Raw genomic sequence first — 22,087 nt, 5'->3', positions numbered from 1 at the left:
GTTTTCCTAACTATAAATTATTCACAATTTTTCAATATATATATATATATGTATATAAATATATATATATATATATATATATATGTATTGAAAATTTAAAAAACATAGAATTGAGGTACATTAGACATACAAATTTTCATTTAAAAAACCTTTGAAATTCACTGAAAAAAACCATAGGTTTCAGGCACGTTATAGTCGAAATTAGCATTTATATAACCATAGAAATTCACTAAAAAAGCCATAGGTTTCAGGCACGTTGTAGTTAGAAATTAGCATTTAAAAAAAACATAGAAATTCACTGAAACCATAGGTTTCAGGAACATTATAGTTAGTTGGACATTTCACTCATACAAAACCATAGAAATTCCAGCAGTATAGTTAGTTCAGCTAACTATAACTCGCGCCCTTGCAATACACTGCTGATGACATCACTGAGGACGTCACTGCTGACATCTCACATGACAGCACTGATGACATCACTCATTACATCATCCATGTGAAAATCTGATGCACCTCCTCACAACTGAATATAAACTTTGATACAACCACTCTAAAACACAGACTACCATTTTTGAAAAAATAGATACATCAATACCAGTTACTAAATACGCACTGACTGATTCCTTGGTCTACACACACATCCACTCATTCACCAAAACAGTCACTCATACATGCAGTCACTCTTCAATACAACACTTTCATATGCACTCATACACCTATACAGACACTCACACACTGCCACATATCCAGAGTTACTCACACACCTAGTCAGTCATGCAAAGAATCAATCATACTTCAATTTACTCACCTATACAGTTCTACAGATACCACCTCACATAGTCATACAGATACTAACAAATAATTACTCTCTTATAGAATCTCTGAAACAAATACACACTCATCCATGCTGCCACTCTCACAATTACTGACTCTCACATATAGTTATTTATATACACCATCACTCACATATACTGCCTTTTACATATGTACTTACTTGCACATGTACCACTGAGACATCTATTCACTCACCAACACACCCATACACAAACTCACCCACCCATATAGCTGTTTTCATATGCACTCTTGAACCCATACACCCAGTGAATCAATCACTCACACTTCTAGGCACAGAGTCACACACCTCCCAGCTACCCACACACACACAAACAGCCATACAAATACTCAGGCAAGCAATTAATAACCCATATAGACACTCATGCAGCTACTCACCAACCCATGCAGCATCTTAAACAACAACAGACTGACTGATACAGACTTTCACACAGTTAAGTCACTAACCCATGCATTCACAAAGACACATTTAATCACTCACATATACAGTCAGTCATGTACCTACTAAATCTTCCATACAGACACTTACACACCCACTCATTCTTCAATACAGCTTGGCATATATATATAAAAAACAAATGTAAACTTTATGGAAACAAACAGTCACTGGATGATGTCATCAGTGATGTCATTTGAGATGTCATCAGTGATGTAATCAGTAATGTCAATGACCAAGTCATGAATGATGTACTATGTGATGTCATCAGTAGTGAATTGCAGGGGCGCGAGTTATAGTTAGCTGAACTAACTATAACGCTGGAATTTCTATGGTTTTGTACGAGTGAAATGTCCAACTAGCTATAACGTTCCTGAAACCTATGTTTTTTTCAGTGAATTACCTACTGGCGATAGCCAGTAGGTATATATAGTTAGGACCTAGTTACCATAGGAAATGCCGAACATTCTATTGAGAATAACTTTGGTGCCGATTGAGGGATCTGACTGTAATTTTCCTCAAACTTGCCTTGCAGCACTCCGCTCCTTCCCTGAAAGTTTCGGGGGGATTAGTCAAGCGGGGGCCGAGATAAAAGGGGGGTCCCAATACGTGTTTTTCCCATGTTAATTTCCATAGGGACATTCTGACAAGGCTACAGGTCGAACGGCTGAAAGGAATTACACCAAACTTGGCAAAATGGTAGAGCCAGGTGTGGAGTAGTGCCTTTTGTATGTTTGGTGTAAATCTATCCAGTAGTTTTTGAGAAAATTGAATGTGAAAATGAGTCCAATGCAATTTTGCATTGGACCTTTAGACACAGCTACAGCCCGAACGGCTGAATGGAATTACTGCAAACTTGGCAAAATTGTAAAGACTGATATGCAATAATTTATTTTGTATATTTGGTAAAAATCCCTCCAGTAATTGTTGAGAAAATCGACTTTTTTCAAATTATATATCTATAGGCAGGACACGGTGCGCGCTCGTGCGCGCACCGTCCTTGCACTGTCCTTGCACGTGCGCGTACCTTAGCGTGCGCGTGCGGAATTCTGATTGGCTGTAGGACGTCTGTCAACGTTCCAAAACAGAAATTGTTGGCAGCCATCTTGTGACTCGGTAGATTGAGGCACAGGAAAGCAGAAAAACAAACATGTAGAACTCAAAAGGGGGCAGGGTAGAAGTTTCCTGACCCCCTAGGCCTGCTCAGGGGGTCCCACAAGGCACCCCCACGCCCCAAATTTTTATTTATTTTTTTCGAAAAATCACGGGGGTTCGCGCACCGTGCGTGCACAGTACGAGTACCGTACGAGTACCGTACGAGTACCGTACGCGCACCGTGCGAGCACCCTGTGATTTTTTCAAAAAAGAAAAATTTGTTTTTGGGCCTTGGGGGGGCCTTGTGGGTTTCCCTGAGCAGGCCTAGGGGGTCAGGGTGCTTCTACCCTGCCCCCTTTGCGTGTTTGGCACCTTTGTTTCACTGCTTTTTTGTGCCTTGGTTCTACCGAGGCACAAGATGGCTGTCAACACTTCCTGCTTTGGAGTGTTGACAGACAGTGGCAGCCAATCAGCATGCATTTCACAGGAAATCAGCATGCTCATTGGCTGTCAACACTTCTAACCAGGAAGTGTTGGCATTCATCTTGTGCTCGGTAGACCGAGGCACAAAAGAAGCAGAGCTCACAGCCCACACAGCTCTCACAGCCCACACAGCTCTCACAGCCCACACAGCTCTCACAGCTCAAACAGCCCACACAGCCCTCACAGCCCTCACAACCCACACAGCTCTCACATCCCACACAGCTCTCACAGCCCACACAGCTCTCACAGCCCACACAGCTCTCACAGCTCTTACAGCCCACACAGCCCACACTCTCACAGCCCAAACAGCTCTCACAGCCCACACAGCTCTCACAGCCCACACAGCTCTCACAGCCCACACAGCTCTCACAGGCCTCACAGCCCTCACAGCCCACACAGCCCTCACAGCCCTCACAGCCCACACAGCTATCACAGCCCACACAGCCCACACAGCTCTCACAGCCCACACAGCTCTCACAGCTCTCACAGCCCACACAGCCCACACTCTCACAGCCCAAACAGCTCTCACAGCCCACACGGCTCTCAGAGCCCACACAGTTCTCACAGCCCACACAGCTCTCACAGCCCACACAGTCCACACAGCTCTGGCAAAGATAATACCAGCAGCGAACAAGCACTGGCAAAGACAATACCGGCAGCAAACAAACACTGACAAAGACAATAACGGCAGAAAAAAAACAATGGTAAAGACAATAACGGCAGCAAAGAAACACAGGCAAAGGCAATACCAGCAGCGAACCAACACTGGCAAAGATAATACAATCAGGGGGGCAGGGGCACGAAAAACGGCACAATCAGGGGAAAGAAGGCCCGACAAACCGCACAATCAGGGGGCAGAAGGCAAGAAAAAACTGCACAATTAGTGGGCAGAAGGCAAAAAATATGGCACAATCAGGGTGCAGAAGGCAAGAAATATGGCACAATCAGGGTGCAGAAGGCAATAAATACAGCACAATCAGGGGGGCAGAAGCCAAGAAATATGGCACAATCAGGGGGGCAGAAGCAAGAAATACGGCACAATCAAGGGGGCAGAAGGCAAGAAATACGGCACAATCAGAGAGCATCTTGCTGCGGTCCCAAAATAGGATCTCTAGGGCTGCTCAGGTTGTCCCACAAGGATATTAACATATTTAAACGTTATCCGCTGATAGAATTAGCATTTAAAAAAACCTTGCAAATTCACTGAAAAAAACATAGGTTTCAGGCCTTATGTAGTTAGGAATTAGCATTTAAAAAACCTTGCAAATTCACTGACAAAACCATAGGTTTCAGGTCATATATAGTTAGGAATTAGCATTTAAAAAAAAACTTGCAAATTCACTTAAAAAACCATAGGTTTCAGGTCATATATAGCTAGGTATTAGTATTTAAAAAACCGTTCAAATTCACTGAAAAAACCATAGGTTTCAGGCCTTATATAGTTAGTAATTAGCATTTAAAAAACCATTGACATTGCTCCTATATAGTTAGTTGTACTAACTATATTTCACGCACCCGCAATCCACTGCTGACGATGTCACATATTACATCATTCATGACATGGTCAGTGACATCACTGATGACATCTCAAATGACATCACTGATGACATCTCATTTGACATCACTGATCACATCACTGATGATATCATTCATGTGATAATACGATGCACGTCTTTACACTCTAATATAACCTTTGATACACCCAGTGTTAAATACAGACTACCATTCTTGAAACCATTGACACTCCAATACCAGTTACTACATATGCACACACTGATTCCTAGGTCTATAGACACATCCACTCATTTACCCATAGAATCACTCATACATACAGTCACTCACCAATACAACACTATCATCTGCACTCAAACACCTATACAGACACTCACACACTGCCACTCATCCATGGAGTTACTCACACACCTAGTCAGTCATGCAAAGAATCAATCACACTTCCATTTCCTCAACTATACAGTTATACACACAACACCTTACTTATTCAAACATATACTAACACATACTTACTCTCTTATACAATCACTGATACAAGTACACAATGATCCATACAGCCACTCACACAATCACTGGCTCTCATGTATAGTCATTTATATATGGCAACTCTCACATGCACTGTGTTTTACATATGTATTTACTTGGACATGTAGCACTACGATATCCATTCACTCACCAACACACCCATGCACACAGTCAACCGCCCATACAGCTGTTTCCACATGCACTCTTGAACCCATACACCTAGTGAATCAACTGCTCACACATCTACGCATAGACTCACACACCTCCCAGCCACCCACACACACACTCACTCTCCCATACAAATACTTGGACAACCAATCAATAACCCATATAGCTACTCATATAGCTACTGATCAACACATGCAGCAACTTACACAACAACAGACATACTGATGCACACATTCAGACAGTTTAGTCACTAACCCATGCATTCAGTAAGACACATTTAATCACTCACTCATACAGTCAGTCATGCACCTACTAAATCCTTCCTCCAGACACTTATACATCCACTCATTCTTCATTATGTAAAACATATTTAAACTTTACAGAAACATATAGTCACTGGATGATGTCATCAGTGATGTCATCTGTGATGTCATTTGAGATGTCATCAGTGATGTCATCAGTGATGTCACTGACCATGTCATGAATGATGTAATATGTGACATCATCAGCAGCGGATTGCGGTGCGCAAAACATAGTTAGTACAACTAACTATATAGGAGCAATTTCAATGGTTTTTTAAATGCTAATTCCTAACTATATAAGGCCTGAAACCTATGTTTTTTTCAGTGAATATATATATATATATATATATATATATATATATATATATATATATATATATATATATATATATATATATATATATATATATTACCTACTGGCGGGGAATTGACCATAAGGGGGCAGGGTAGACCCCCCTGACCCCCTAGGTTTGATGTGGGGGCCATAAAAGGGCAACAAAAAAAAATTCGATTTGCGCGGGGGGAGCGCCCGGTATGCGCACCGGGGAGCGGACCGGGGAGCGTAGCATGGGGAAAACCCAGTTTATTCACTGCGTCATCTCTACGACCCTTTCTTGCGTCAATACGCCCCTTTTGCATACATTACACCTGACGTAGGTATAATGTGGCGCAGGGGTTTACAAAGTGAAGCATCTACCTAGATGCGTCACTTTGTAAATATAACTCAATAAGGTGCATGTTTTATGCTGCTGATGCGTCACAAAAAGTGACATACCGGTGGCGTAAAAGTGACGCATGGCCTCATAAATGAGGCCTTCAGTCTTCTAGTCATGCGTCATATTAAATATATGACGTATTATGTCGGAAGTACTTACAGATACGTCAGTATTTCAGACGTATCTGTAAGCGCAAAAGTGATGCAGTGCTGGAGTGTGTCACAAAAATGATGCAACTCCAGCAATGCATCCTTTCACATGGGGCCAGGCCCCATGTGAAAGGGCCTGCATCAGTCTTACGCCTGCTGTGATACAGGCGCAAGATTTGGACGCAACAGCGTCATAAAAGTGACGCAGTGATATCTCATAGATTTCACTGCGTCACCTCTACGACCCATTCTTGCGTCAATACATCCCTTTTGCATACATTACACCTGACATAGGTACAATGTGGCGCAGGGGCTTACAAAGTGAAGCATCTACCTAGTTGCATCACTTTGTAAATATGACTGAATAAGGTGCATTTTTTACAGTACTGGTGCGTCGCAAAAAGTGACGCACCGGTGGCGTTAAAGTGACGCATGACCTCATAAATGAGGCCTTCAGTCTTCTAGTCATGCGTCATATTAAATATATGACATATTATGTCGGAAGTACTTACAGATACGCCAGTATTTCAGACGTATCTGTAAGCGCAAAAGTGATGCATTGCTGGAGTGTGTCACAAAAATGATGCAACTCCAGCCATGCATCCTTTCACATGGGGCCAGGCCCCATCTGAAAGGGCCTGCATCAGTCTTACGCCTGCTGTGATACAGGCGCAAGATTTGGACGCAACAGCGTCATAAAAGTGACTTAGTGATATCTCATAGATTTCACTGCGTCACCTCTACAACCCTTTTTTTGCGTCAATACGCCCCTTTTGCATACATTACACCTGACGTAGGTATAATGTGGCGCAGGGGCTTACAAAGTGATGCATCTACCTAAATGCGTCACTTTGTAAATATGACTGAATAAGGTGCATTTTTTACAGCACTGGTGCGTCACAAAAAGTGACTAAAACCAAGAAAAAGGTAACATTTTATATGACTGCAACTCAGAAGAAAGCCATACAAGATCTAGCCAGTGACCAAAGCATACTCATCAGACCCGCGGATAAAGGCGGGAATATTATCATAATGCCTAGAGAAATGTATATTGCTGAAGCTGAAAGACAATTGTATGACGGTAAAACATACAAGACATCTAAGCGCACTGAATACAATGACAGCATTAAAAATATATGGGAAAAACTAGGTGAATGGAGAGACAAGGGTTGGCTTGAATGGGAAGAATTCTGCTATCTTAAAAAAGATTATCCCATTTTACCCATTCTATACCTTCTTCCCAAGGTACATAAGTGTGTTCAGAATCCCCCTGGAAGACCGATCATCTCTTCCAGAGGATGTGTACTGGAAAACATCTCACGGTACATCGATCATTTCCTCAGAGATTTTGTCATGGGTCTTCCAACGTATGTGAGAGACACGAAGGATTTCCTTGACAAAATTAATAAAGTGAAGATTGACAAAGACTGCCTCCTCATAACTATGGATGAAAATGCACTTTACACCATAATTGAACACAACCAGAGGATGGAAGCATGTGCCAGATTTCTGAAAAGGAGAGATATAAGATTTCTGGGACATACTACTATGTTGCTTGACATGATTAAACACTGCCTAGAAAATAATTTCTTCAGCTTTAATGGTGAGATTTTCATGCAAGCCCATGGTACCGCGATGGGTACTTCCTTTGCGCCGAGCCTGGCGAACCTCTTCATGGGAGCATGGGAGGCAGATATCCATAACGACGCCCAATTCAAAATGGACTTCGAGAAAGTCCGATTGTGGCTTCGTTATACAGATGGCATTTTTGTCATCTGGTCAGGAAAAACACTGAAGCTGCTGAATTCATCAAGAGATTGAATAATAACACCCGCAACATCACACTCACAAGTAATATCAGTGAAAAAGAGGTGGAATATCTAGATACCAAGGTCTTGATTAAAGAAAATACCATCAGAACAGTATTGTTTAGAAAGAACACAGCTGGCAACTCTCTGCTGCATGCGGAGAGCAGTCATCCGGATAATCTGAAATGGAGCATCCCCTGTGGGGAACTGCTAAGGGCGAAAAGAAACTGCAGTAACAATCTAGACTACTTAGCAGAAGAAAAAGTGATGACACAAAGATTCCTCAATAGAGGATATCCTATGTGGGTGATTAAAAAAGCGAGTAAAAAGGTGACTGAAACTGAGAGAGAAGATTTACTAACTGTAAAATCCAACAAAGAGGAAGATGACTCAAGTACCACTAGAGTAATCCTAACCTACAACGGGAACTCCAAACAAATACATAAAAGTCTAGTAAAAAACTGGAATTTACTGACATCTGATCCTATAATTGGAGACACTTTACCCAAACGCCCTAGTATAACATACAAAAGAGGACGTACTCTGAGGGAGGGACTTACTAGTACACAATGACATAAGCACCAAGATCATCCCCAGAGGCATTAACTTACAGGGCTTCTATTCATGTGGCCACTGCAAAGTTTGTGCTAATAGCCACATGAAGCAAGAATACTGGAACTCTAGCATCAAAAAGATGCAACAGATAAAACAATTCCTCACATGTACTACTCCGTTTGTGATCTATGCCCTAACTTGTCCTTGCGAATTGATATATATAGGGAGTATGACTCATATGGCTAAAAAAAGAGTATTAGAACATACTCGAGCTATCAGTAACTTAGATCAACAATACACCATAGCACGCCATTTTGAGAGTCATCATTTTTCAGATCCCAAAAAACTCACCTATTTCATACTGGAGCAAGTGAACATTGGCCTGAGAGGAGGTAACCGTCTTATGAAATTAAGACAAAAAGAATCTAAATACATAATACGTTTATGCACTCGTTACCCCAAAGGCCATAACATGGACGAGGAGTATAATGTACATTTGCAAGAATGAATATGAGGATTTTGCACTAACTGTTGATTTCTCTATGAAATGTAGCAGTATAATTCCTTCGACTCTATATGTACTAGCAACAGTTTTGTCTCTGACTCCTCTCTTTTCTCTCTCTCTTTTCTCCCACAGATACAAAAAGGGAGGGATGTGTCTAAGATAGAATGACACAATCACCCTAAACCTTTCACTGTGGTCTCCTCTTCTCTCATCCATCTGAAACGAAAGTACCAATTTTTTTAAATTTATAATTTGTGCACTTTATGTCATATTTACGTAAAAAATGTACCTGATTGCTATACCTATCAAATGTAATATGGTATATTTGTACATAGATGTTTATCATGCCTTTTTATCATTTTCTGTAATAAGAGCCCTAGTCCACTAACCAGGAACGGATACGTGATATGTCATGAGCCCGATTGGCTAATATGTTGAGGTGACACAGGCTATTATCCAAACTATAATATGTACCCTAGCTGAGTCTCACTATCAGGAGAAGCAACATTTACGACTCCGCATTGGTTACCCTACCCTGTACAAGTCTTTTTCAATCCTCCACTAATTAGGATAGATTAATTCTCTTTGGGGTCCTGGATAAGGTATACCAGACACAGGTTACCTTGACTACCAGTGACGTAACATGACGCTCTCTGGGGCGGAGTACTGAAACACGAAGGAGTTCTGTTCCCTCCTCCCCACTATTGGCTTGAACATTTATATAACCAATCATAGTAACCCCTTTGTAAAATATATATTGGGTTACCTGAATGTGAATCAGAATAACTTTCTATGTACACCATTCAATGAATTTACTCGATGTAATAATTGGATTCCAAAATAATTTGACACAATCTTATTTAAATAATCACTTCATTACTGTTTATATGAACGGCCTTGTATTTAAATTGACCAGAATGTTTGGTATATACATATATTATGGTAACAACATAGAGGTTACACCATCACAAAATGGCGACATGTTAGAATACTAATAACAGCTATTTGATTTCAAAGTCTGTCATTCATGTCTGCAGTAATGCGAGAAATGTAAACATAAAAGATGTGTAGTTTCTGGTGCAATTTGTGTGGTCAAGCATTCCGTGGAGTGCGAAACGCGTCACGTCGATTTATGAAGGAATAAATCAACCTTTTTTGGATTACCGAGTGGATTGTGTTTTGTACGTCCCGAGCCTGAGTGCTCGTGAGGAACGCCGTCGTCTCAAGAATATTAATAAGTCTGGCTGCTCCGCCGGTTCAAGCCACCCCTACGGAAGGCGAAGGGTTGCTTGCAGGAGCGGTAAATTTGAAATTAGGTATATATATATATATATATATATGTATGTATGTATATATATTCACTGAAAAAAACATAGGTTTCACACCAGTTATAGTTAGGAATTAGCATTTAAAAAACCTATTAAATTCACTGAAAAAAACATAGGTTTCACACCAGTTATAGTTACCTGGAAATTTTACTGACATAAAACCATTGAAATTCCCACGTTATAGTTAGTTGGACTCACTATAACTTGCGCGCCTGCAATGCACTGCTGATGATGTCACATATTACATCACTCATGACATGGTCAGTGACATCACTCACATCACAATTGTCTTTCAGCTTCAGCAATATACATTTCTCTAGGCATTATGATAATATTCCCGCCTTTATCCGCGGGTCTGATGAGTATGCTTTGATCACTGGCTAGATCTTGTATGGCTTTCTTCTGAGTTGCAGTCATATTAAATTTTACCTTTTTCTTGGTTTTAGTCCAGTTCCGACTGCTAAGTTCAAATAAGTCATTACCCATCTGATCTTGAAACGTATCTATATTATCATGATTCATTTTGGGAGTGAAGGTAGACTTTGGTTTAAAATTAGTGCCCGCTGCATGATTATGTTGGATTTCTAAGACATCCAGGATTCTCCTGGCTTCACTGCTTAGATTTAATTCATCCTCTTCATTCGTAAGTTCATCAATGGCAACTAAATTGTCAATGTCTCCTATAACCATATTGTCATTCTCTGTGCTCAGATCATTTGTCTGCTGTCATATGTTTCTTTTAGGTTTCAGTTTGTGCCATTTCTTCAATTTTAGTTTTCTGCAGAATTTGAAAATGTCTATTTTATCTTCAACATAATTCATGGTAACAGTAGGACAAAATGATAAACCTAGGCAGAGTGTTCTCTTATCCTTCTGATTTATATGTCTGTCTGATAGATTCATTATAGTTTTGTTTACCTGTGTGTCATCCATAATTACTTCTTCTTCTGTTGTGCCCTTCTTGTTCCCACTGGCATTTGATTTTCTGTTCTGTTTGTTCCTTTGTTTACGTTTCTTCCTCCTCTTTGTCTGGTATTTCTTGGTCTTCCTCTTGTATTCGGGGTTTGTGCTCGTGAGGAACACCGTTGTCTCAAGAATATATATATATATATATATATATATATATATATATATATATATATATATATATATATATATATATATATATATACACAAAAACTCCTCCCGAGAAAGAAGAAGAGGCCACAGACGGGAAACATTGAGGCATTTTATTCGGAACACACGAATGCAGCGTGATGTATATCGCCTACAAGTCCCAAAATGCAATGTTTTGGGAAGGTGTAATAGCGGGGGAGGATTCACACCACGGAAAATTCAATCCCTCAAGTCCGTGTATCTCCCCAAAGTCCATGCCTCCTCGAGTCTCCTGGACCGCATCAACCCCCAAGCATGCGGGATCCGTATGGCGGGGGCAAGGTAAGTTTCCACCTTGCCCGTAGTGCAGCCGAATGACTGCATCACCGCCCCAACTCCTTCCAGGCCTGGTGGAGGGCCACGGAAAATACAGTACCCTGGAAACCAAAGGAAATCCGCTGGGGCAGAAACCAGCAAGTCTGTAGCCAACTTGAGGATGCGGGGGACTCTTAGGATTGATGCTGGCAATCACGCTGCAATATGTCCAAAAACTCCTCCCAAGAAAGAAGAAGAGGCCACAGACGGGGAAAAAGGGAGGCATTTTATTCGGAACACACGACATGGCAAATGCATTTCGGAATCTTCTTTTCGCCTTCTTCAGTGCCAGAGGTGTTGCGAGGATGCGGGCTCCAAATGACGGATTTAAATATCCCGCCCCATCCTGCTTTCTGGTCAGTCACTCCGCCCCTAAGGAGAATCTGTATGCAGCGTGATGTATATCGCCTACATGTCCCAAAATGCAATGTTCTGGGAAGGTGTAATAGCGGGGGAGGATTCACACTATGGAAAATTCAAACCCTCAAGTCCGTGTATCTCCCGAAAGTCCATGCATCCTCAAGCCCCTGGACCGCATCAACCCCCAAGCATGCGGGATCCATACGCCGGGGGCAAGGTAAGTTTCTACCTCGCCCGACGTGCAGCCGAATGACTGCATCACCTCCCCAACTCCTCCCAGGCCTGGTGGTGGGCCACGGAAAATCCAGCACCCTGGAAACCAAAGGAAATTCGCCGAGGCAGAAACCAGCAAGTCCTTAGCCAACTTTAGGATGCGGGGGCCTCTTAGGCGTGATGCTGGCAATCACGCTGAAATATGTCCAAAAACTCCTCCCATGAAAGAAGAAGAGGCCACAGACGTATACATATATATGTTACCTACTGGCAGTCTCCAGTAGGTAGTTATAGTTAGGACCTATTATCCATAGGAAAAGCGCTTTTTGATTTGCCAAAATCTTTTACGCCGCTTGACGAATCTTTGCTACATTTTTAAAATGAATGGTTCACTCAGGTCAGCTCCTGTCTTTAAAGTTTGGGGGTGATTTGTCAAGTGGGGGCTAAGAAAAAGAGCGGTCCCAAAACAAGTTTTCTACATGTGAATATTCATATGAATTTTGAAACAGGCTACAGCTTGAACTTCTCAACGGAACTACACAAAATTTGTCTGAATGGTAGGTCTTGGTCCTGAAAGAGTGCTTTTTTAAGTGGTGTAAATCCGTTCAGTTGTTCCAGAGAAATTTAAAAAATAATTTATATAGCTGAGCACCGAGGAGGATTTGTGACTCCTCCCGAGCACCAGCTGACTTCTGACAAACCAGGAAGTTTTGGTAGCCATCTTGTGACTCAGTAATCAAGTCACAAGAAAACAGTGGAAAAAAGATTTTAAAAAAATAAAAGGGGGCAGGGTAGAAACACCCTGACTCCATAGGCCTGCTCAAGAGGTCTCACAGGGACCCCCAAGACCCAAAAAGGCATTTTCATTTAAAAAAATAGACCGAATTCATGCTAGGTGTACAAATCTGGCTGAGAAAAGCTAAAAAAGAACGAAGTGCGGCCTCCCGTGTTGCGTTTTGTTAAACCCCCTCGGTTGGGCCAGGTCCTGGGGGCAATGTGCAGTTAATTTGTGGGGGCCACTGGGGTCCCCGCACCCCCAGGGCCGCCAACTCCCCGGGACTTTTTTGATTATGTGCGGGGGGCACAATGCCTCTCCACAGCCCCAGGGATCACCACCTCCGCGGAGCTTCTAAAACATTTGTGGGGGGCTCCTTCACCCCATGCTTCCCCAGGTCCCGCCATCTCCACAGGGCATTCATCAATATGGGTGTGGGGCCTCGTGGGGCCCCCAATTCACGGGGAACACCACATCCCAAGGGCACTAATTATTTAAATATGGGGGTCCGTTGCAGACCCCGGGCACCACCACCTCCCCGGGTCTTTAAAAAGGCTGGAGCCTTTGATGGCCCTGGGGACCATCACCTCCCATGGAAGGCTGCTGAAATGTCCCGGGGTGCCAACCCCCGGGACATTGCTGTTTGCTATGGCAGGGCAGGAGAATGGCTCCTGCCCTGCCATAGCAAACACTACTTTGCGTCATTGAAGCGAGAGCAGGAAACTAAAGATGTCTTAGCTATATACCACTGTGTGGGACTTACTGGAGGTAACAGGAGGGGTAGTTGGCCCTCAAGGACAACCTTGGGACCAACTACCCCTCCTATTCCCTCCAGTAAGTCCCACATAGCAGGAATGCTAAGTTCTCAAAGTAGGCCACGCCCCCCTTTGCCCACCACTCTGCAGAACCTTAGAAATTCACTGAAAAAAACACAGGTTTCAGGGACGTTATAGTTAAAAAATGTTGAGATTTGAGACAGTACATTTATTGCAGACACGTGTTGGCTGATGGTTGGCAGGAAGGAAAGTAGAAGACGAGATTCTTGAGAACTTAATTGAAGAAATGTGACCTTCAAGTATTGTTGAAAAATTGAGAGCCGAAACTCAAGAGAAGTGATTGAACATCTATTGTTTATTAATACTTTGAACTCAAGGTACAAATACACATACTATATAGAAAGTTTCATGTGTTATCTGACATTGTTAATTTTGTGAGTAACTACAAGTGTTTTAAAATAAATGAGTTTTAATCTACATAAAATAACTATTTCATGTGAGGTACTAATATTCTGTTGTAAGAAATAATTTAAATTTTAAAACTGATGATTCATTACCAATTCACTCTGCATATTTTGAAGTACATACGTGTTACTGAGCATAATAGCTTGATGAAGCACATCTGTAGGTTTGAAATACTAATCAGGCAATACTTTTATTTATGAATATACATATTTAGAAAGACATACATACTGGAAATATAACAGTGAATGTCAACCATATGCAATACTTTGGTGAGATCCCCATATTAAATTGATACATGATGAAACCTGAAACATGCACACCATGCTGGGCCTGCATGGTTCATGCAGATCAAACATCTAACCAATTTAGGCAAGAGAATATATAAATTGATAATCTGATTATGTGTAGTTAACTGATGAATAACAATGTCATTGTTGATGAAAAACCACCACATTGGACTTGACTTTATTGATGCATTTGTATATTCTGTGATATAAAAAACCGTTATCATTCTGTACAGAGCCCACCAGGCCTTTGTGTACGGTATTAATGTTATTCTCAACAATTTGAATTCTTTTTGATTTCCCACACTGAGACTTGTCTATGGAATGAGGGTAAGCCTTGATTGTAATGATGCACCAGAAAGAGACCTTTATCAATACTTTAAATTAGTCTAGACGATCACATAGAATTATGTTGAACATTACTGCATATTGTGGACTGTTTCTTAATTTCTGTCCTGTTGTAATCAACCATGATATCTACTTCCAATTTTAGAAATGTAATAGTAACATATCATTACATCACATGCATAGGGTCATAGGGAAAGTATTCATCAGTGATTTGTGGGATAAAAGATGAAGATATACTGAAGTCAAAATGTCTTTGCTGAGAGCTTTTATGTAGTACGTGGACTAAAAAATATCAGCATGGCGCAAGAAAAGCTCTGTAATAGGGGAGATTAGAAATTGGTAGCACTAACTTATGAAGCGGCAATCATTTTAAAAAATCGTACGTATAAATTAAGAGTAGAGACGCACTTACTGCACAAACCATCGTCACAATGCCCTGGACATCTTCCACAAGGCTTGCCTGATTCATATGGGAGTCCAATCATTGTGTAATCATTGCCTCTGAAAAAATGTAAAAGAAAAAGTGAGAAATGCAGCCAATTCCGAAGAAAACAGAGAACAAAACACATTTCAATAATTTAGACCAATGATGAATAATACTTAAAAAATAAGAAATGTTCACTATTTTTTTCTTTTCACATATTGTAAGACAATGCACTTTTTTATGGGGTCACCCCCACTTTTCTTGCTGAAAGTTTTTACTGGTTTTTATACTTTGCACACTGGTCACTGCTGTCCAGTGTATGTGTTCTGACCACTAAAACATGTTGTCATTGGCTAATACTTTACAGGCTTAGTTAGCATTTCTATAAGGCCAAGCTATATATGGTGCGGAATACACTAATTTCATGAAAAGGTAAATATTACCTTTGGACCGCATTACTTATCATGCCATCCACTAGCATGGCAAGGAAAAGATGGATTCAGGCCTACCATTACCTGGCTGTTGCAGAGTAAACCTGCAGTGCAACCTGATAAAATAATCTTTTTTTACAGGTAAACATCACCCTTTTAAATATTAGTAATTCACTTTCATTTATTTAGTTTATTTATTTAGAGAATTTGTAAAGCGCGAACTGACACCTTGCAGGCTTCCTGGCGCTGGAAAAATACTCTGTTAACGGTAGACCGGAAGAACAGTCAGGCTGGCAGTTTATTTGGGGAAGAGCCATGTCTTAATGCGTCTCCTGAAAGGAAGAAGCTGTGGAATCTGACGTATGTCAGTGGGCAGGGTGTTCCATAGCTTGGCCGCGGCTACACTAAACGATCTACCCCCTGTTCTAGTTCTGTTAAATCTGGGTACTTTTACCAAACAAGCAGAAGAAGACCGTAGGTTTCTCGCAGGTATGTACCACTGGAACAGGGCTTGTAGAGGTTTAGGTCCAAGTCCATGCAGAGCCTTAAAGACAATGCAGAGGGACTTGAATGCCACTCTTTGTTTTAGTGGTAGCCAGTGAAGCTCAGCCAGAGCAGCTGTGGCTGAGGCCCTTCTCGTCCAGCCAAGAGCCAGCTTGGCAGCGGCAGATTGAATTCGCTGAAGTCTGTCCAGCATCGTGACTGGAGACTCCAGGAGCAGGGCGTTGCAATAATCAAGGCGACTGAGTATTGTACACCTGACTATCGACGCCCTGGCTTGTGACGGGAGAAGAGGCATGATTTTCCGCAGTGATCGGAGTAGGGCAGTGCAGATCCCCACTGTTTTTGTCACCTGGGTTTCCATACTTAATTTGTTATTCAGCATGGCTCCCAGGTTGCGCACGGAAGGAACTGGTAGAGGTTTGACACTGAACTCCGGGGGCCAGAATTCATGTGGGAACTGACGGGGTATCTTAGTGCCGGAGCAGAACAAAACCTCTGTTTTCGCGGCGTTGAACTGGAGGGAGTTACTGTGTAGCCATCCAGCCGTCTCTCTTAAGCAGTCGTGGAAAGTTGAGAACGAAATGGCATCTTCACCTTCCCACGAGAGAATAAGCTGTGTGTCATCCGCGTAGTTAACTGTTTTGACCCCAAATGATTGGATCAGTTTAATTAGCGGTATAAGATACACATTGAAGAGGATGGGGCTGATGGAGGAGCCCTGGGGGACTCCCTGGGGAACTGCTGCAAAGGCGGACCGAAATGGGGGGAGAGAGACAGCCTGTCTTCTGTCCCGAAGATAAGAGTGAAACCAAAGTAGTGCGGTGCCTTCCACTCCCACTTCCATAAGTCTCTGCAGCAGCCTAGCATGGTTGACCGTGTCGAATGCGGCAGACAGATCCAGCAGTATCAGTGCCACAGGCTGGTTCCTGTCCGCACGCATTCGAAGATCTTCCATGGCAGTTAAAACTGCTGTTTCTGTGCCGTGGGCAGGACGGAAACCAAACTGGTAATGGTCGAGAAGGTTATTTTGTTCCAGGTGGGTGGACAGACATGAACTGACCCAACGCTCGGCGACCTTCGCTGGAAAAGGCAGCAGGGAGATGGGTCGGTAATTGGAGAGACAGTCTGGGCTCAGGGAGGGTTTTTTTAAAAGAGGAGTGATTAGTGCCTGTTTCCAAGGGGTGGGAACAAAGCCACTCTGCAGGGACTGATTGCAAATTAGGCGCATGGTGTCGAAAAGTTCCATACCAAAGTTTCCATACCATGTGGACCTTGTAGCCGGCATAGAGGGGTACACGGTTTTTAAAAGTGGAACATGTGAGAAATTGATGCTACCATGAGAGACAAGGCTCTAAAAGATATTTTCACTGTGGCTGGCCGTGCTGCCAAATGTAGAAAATCAGAGTACAGCTTCAGCTAGAAAAATGATTAAACCACTCTTTTTGTTAGGTCTTAAAAATCCGATTGAATGCTGCAGTTGTATTTTTAATAAATACCTTTATTTGTCTGAGCTGTCAGAAGTCTAATAAGCAGCGTCATGCCATGGACTGAGTGTAGTGTTTATTACAATGTAATCAGACCCCTGTCCCTCCAGAATTATACATCTATCGTCTGACACCTGTGCACTTCACTTGACAGCGAACCCATACTAGACACCAAAGATCCACACAACAATAAGCCTATTTCCAGACTGCCCTTCCCTTCTAAAGTTGTGGAAAAGGCCATTAATTTAGTATTGTCTGCTTTCATCAAGCAAAATAAAATTTTGGATCCCTCTCAATTCGGTTTTCATGCACATTACAGCACAGAACTGGCTCTAATCATGGCCACTGAGGAGATCAGACAGACACCGGATGGCAGGAGGATCGCTGTCCTGATCCTGCTAGATTTATCGGCAGCATTTGACACTGTCAATCAAAGGCTGCTGATGGACCGTTTGGCCACCATCGGGATCACGGATAAGGTGCTCTTCCTTCCAGGCACCTTCCTGTTGGAGCGTTCACAGTGGGTCGTTTTATGCGGCTATGTATCCCACCCTTTTAGTCTGCCATGTGGGGTACCTCAGGGATCTTCCCTGAGTCCCACTCTTTTTAATCTTTATGTCAACCTCTGGCCAGACTAATGAAAACTTTTTTTCCCTAGTATTGTAAGCAGCTTCAACAACTTCCTGAGTCACATCGGGAAAAGGATGTCAGACAATTGTCGGAAATTGTACTGCTTCAGAGGTTTTGCTTTTTGAGAGCAATCCTCAAATCTGGACTAACAACTAGTGGCCAGACAGCTCAGTTCTTTACCCACACCTGATCTTAAAGCAAACAATATGGGATTCATTATGAACACTAAGTGGGTCATTATGTCGGTCGGCGGATCGTGTCCGCCCGGTCGGCAAATGAAAAGTCTATCTGCCGCTTTTCCCCCAGTCGCAATCGTCACGATTGCCGGGCTGGCAGAAAAAGGCCACAATATGGTTGCTGTGCCTTGCAGGCACCGCCATCCATATTATGATGGTTGTGGTGGGTATGCATTTCCATGGCAGAGACTCCTCCACGGAAAGGCATGCTGGAAATAACTTTGGGGTCTTGTTGAAGGCCCCCGGGAGGTGTGGGGGAAGTGGGCTACACTGGGGGGTACCTATGATACCCCCGACATTGCCATGCACAAGGTGGCAGGCATCGTGCGGTGCCTGCCACATTGTGCATGGCAATGCACAACTTGGGATTTTAACATTGCATACAGTGATGCAGCCAGCAGCACCGTCCACAATGTTAATGTACCAGGATACGCCTGCCAGTGTGGCGGGTGCATCCTAATAGGGCGGAAGGGGCCGGCGCATCATGGCGGATGGTCCCAGCTCCGCAAGGACCCCAGCCAAATTGTGGAAGGCACTGCATACCTCTCTTAAGAAAGAGACAAACTTGATAATATTCAGGAAGAGACTATAAATATGGAAGAAATCAATCATTCATTCATTCATGTAATGTAGGTGGATTTGTTGACTACTGCTAGTCACTTGAGGGTGTTCAAGTGCTGAGTAGGTCTGGTTGCAGACAGTCTCAATAGTCCTAAAAGAAAACTAATTGAAAAGCCATTACTTCAACTTCTTGTGGAATTCAAGAGGGAGGAGGAGGCATTGATGTAAGGGGTGGGAGGAATTTGCGTAGTCGCGCTACGCAAAATTTCGCAAAACGGTAAGAAATTTCCGCCATCACGCAGAAATTCCGTGAACTTGTGTAATTGCTTGTTCGCAATGCTTTTTTTCTTGTTCGCGATCGCTGTTCGTGTGCTCGGGGAGAAATATCATGCGAACACGCATTTTGAGAACGCAAACAAGTAAAAAATTCTGCAAAGTTGCGGAACGTAGAATTTTGGGCATTTTCGCGTTCTCCTTGGAACACGAAATTAACCAAAATGAGTGGAACGGAATTTACCGCCCAGGACTAATTGATGTGTTGTGAAAGGTTGGTCAAGGATTTGGCAGCTTAGTAGGAGCAAGATACATTGAATATCTGGCCCTTTTATGGGACATTATTTAAATTTTTATTTTTGACCCCTGGCTCTTTTAGTTAAGGGCCTCCACTCTGAAGGATGGCCTTTCCATGAACGTGAATGAGAGCTGCATTGGCCTCTACCAACTGCTAACATATGTTCAGCCTGGTAAAAGGTGTGAACTTCCTCCCATGAGTGGACAATAGGCAGACCTGTTTGGGCAGAGAAGACTCCTCTGAGCTTTTAAGAGTATGCAGGTTTGGGGTTTGTGGGGATTGCTTTCACTCTGTTGACACCACATTGACAAATCCTGCCTAACAGGTCTGTTGTGCCACGAGGAGGAATTTTATACACTTGACAGAAAGGGAGAGGACAGAAGGCTAGTTCAATTCTTGTGCATCCCCTGCCTGGTTCTTGAAGGGGCCTTACATTTGTCCAAACAGAATTCCGTCCTTTTTTTTGTGGATACAGTGCTTGCTTCGAACTTGATTTTAATGTTAGATGTAGAAGTATATTGGTGATTTCCCAATGACACTTCCACATGCACAGAGCCTAAGATTATTGTATTTGAACACTTTCACAATCATGAAACTTGCCTTGCACAGAGTTCTGAGCCTGCTAACAATAAGGCCAACAGGAACTACTGCAAAAGTGGATAAGTCAGGTCCTGGGAATCTTTTCTCTGTTGGTCAGAGAGGAACCCATAGTGTCTTAGAGCATTCACCCCATCACATACTAATGAGCTCTACAAATCTGAACTGTCACTCAGTCTTCCTCACAATATAAGGCTGATGCTTAGGGTGATTCCAGGACCATAGAAACACTGAAGAGAAAACCCATGTCAAGAATTTCATCTGACCAGATGGAAAAACAGCTGGACTGTACTGTTGCCCTAGAGTGTTTACATGCAACCCCTGAGCTCCTAGGGGCCCTGGAAGTACTCATGTTATTTTTGGTGCTAGACAAAAAAGTCTGGGAATTGTTTCAAAACATTTGCTCAAGAGCTTCAAGGGAGCTGACCTCATTTTTGTACAATAAAGAGAAAATATTTTTCTTAGAACTTCCCTACTTCGAGACCATAGCAAAGCCAATCTGCTAGGTCTATCTGATCAGTGTTTCATCGCAGTTGGATAGAAATCACAAATAGGCCCTGGTTTTCCTTTACCGTTCACTGCCATTAGAAATTTGTACTTTTTGTGGATTTTTGGATTTTTGTCATTTTTCTGTACTTTTTGCTTATTAAATTGTTTCTCTATTTATATATATTAGAGGTGAATTTATTAAGTGTTCTGGTGCTTCTACATATTTTACAAATTTAAGTTAAGCCTGTCTGCTCTGTACTACCACTACCAGGGTTTGAGCTCAGATTTGAATTACTGAAATCTTTGACTGGACGTAACAAAACAGTTACTTTATCACTAAACTACCCCAATTAATACACCACTTTCTCACAGATATGATTAATCTTGAAGTAATATTCACGAAAATGCTAAACATTGCCTGTATACCATAATTTCATATACAAACTTTTGCTTAGGTTGCATACATTAAGCTGATCACCTGCATAAACATTATTCAAGATAAAAAAAGGTATGATATGTGTGTACTCTCATTCATTTTATGAAGATGATACAAATCAGCAAATATAAATGTAACCTGTTTATTCTTCATCATTTGCCTATACAGATGTCAAATAATTTGGGCTGAGAAATTATTTATTTTCAGGTTACATTTTTGAAAATCATTTTTTTAGATTCAGGAAAATCCAATAGTCTACATAGATAACTCCTTCAATATTGCCATGATTACACTTATCCTTAAGGCAGCAGTTTTCCATCAGTTTAAAATCCCTTAATGTACAGTTCCATTTAAGGTCCAAACATATATCAGCTGTTTTTCAAAGTAAATACATCTCTTCACCTAAAATCAAGAAAACTATAAAGGGTGTTAGTATTTTTATTGTAAATTAGCATTTCACCTTTGGAAATGGCGTTTTAACTAAACAAACTGGCTGCAGACAGATATTTCAAAGGCTTGCAATTACTCACAGAGCGATTTGTTCCAACTTCTTTTCCACTGACCAACCTAGTCTCTCTCTTGGCAACCACAATGCATCA

At 42.0% G+C, this 22,087-nt stretch overlaps 1 protein-coding gene across 1 annotated transcript in view; it reads right to left on the bottom strand.

Annotated features, from left to right (window-relative positions):
• LOC147706973 (cysteine-rich venom protein-like) overlaps positions 1–22,087 on the bottom strand; it is a 422,922-nt gene that overhangs the window by 205,952 nt on the left and 194,883 nt on the right. Inside the window, exon 6 of the mRNA XM_086925609.1 lies at positions 15,538–15,626. Within this exon, the coding sequence (XP_086781735.1) occupies positions 15,538–15,626 (89 nt within the window). The remainder of the gene's footprint in view (positions 1–15,537; positions 15,627–22,087) is intronic.

The sequence above is a fragment of the Lissotriton vulgaris genome, chromosome 6 (genome assembly GCF_964263255.1).
Source record: "Lissotriton vulgaris chromosome 6, aLisVul1.2, whole genome shotgun sequence".
Lineage (NCBI taxonomy): Eukaryota > Metazoa > Chordata > Amphibia > Caudata > Salamandridae > Lissotriton > Lissotriton vulgaris.
The sequence above is the reverse complement of the archived record's forward strand: the minus strand, read 5'-3'. Positions and strand labels throughout refer to the sequence as shown.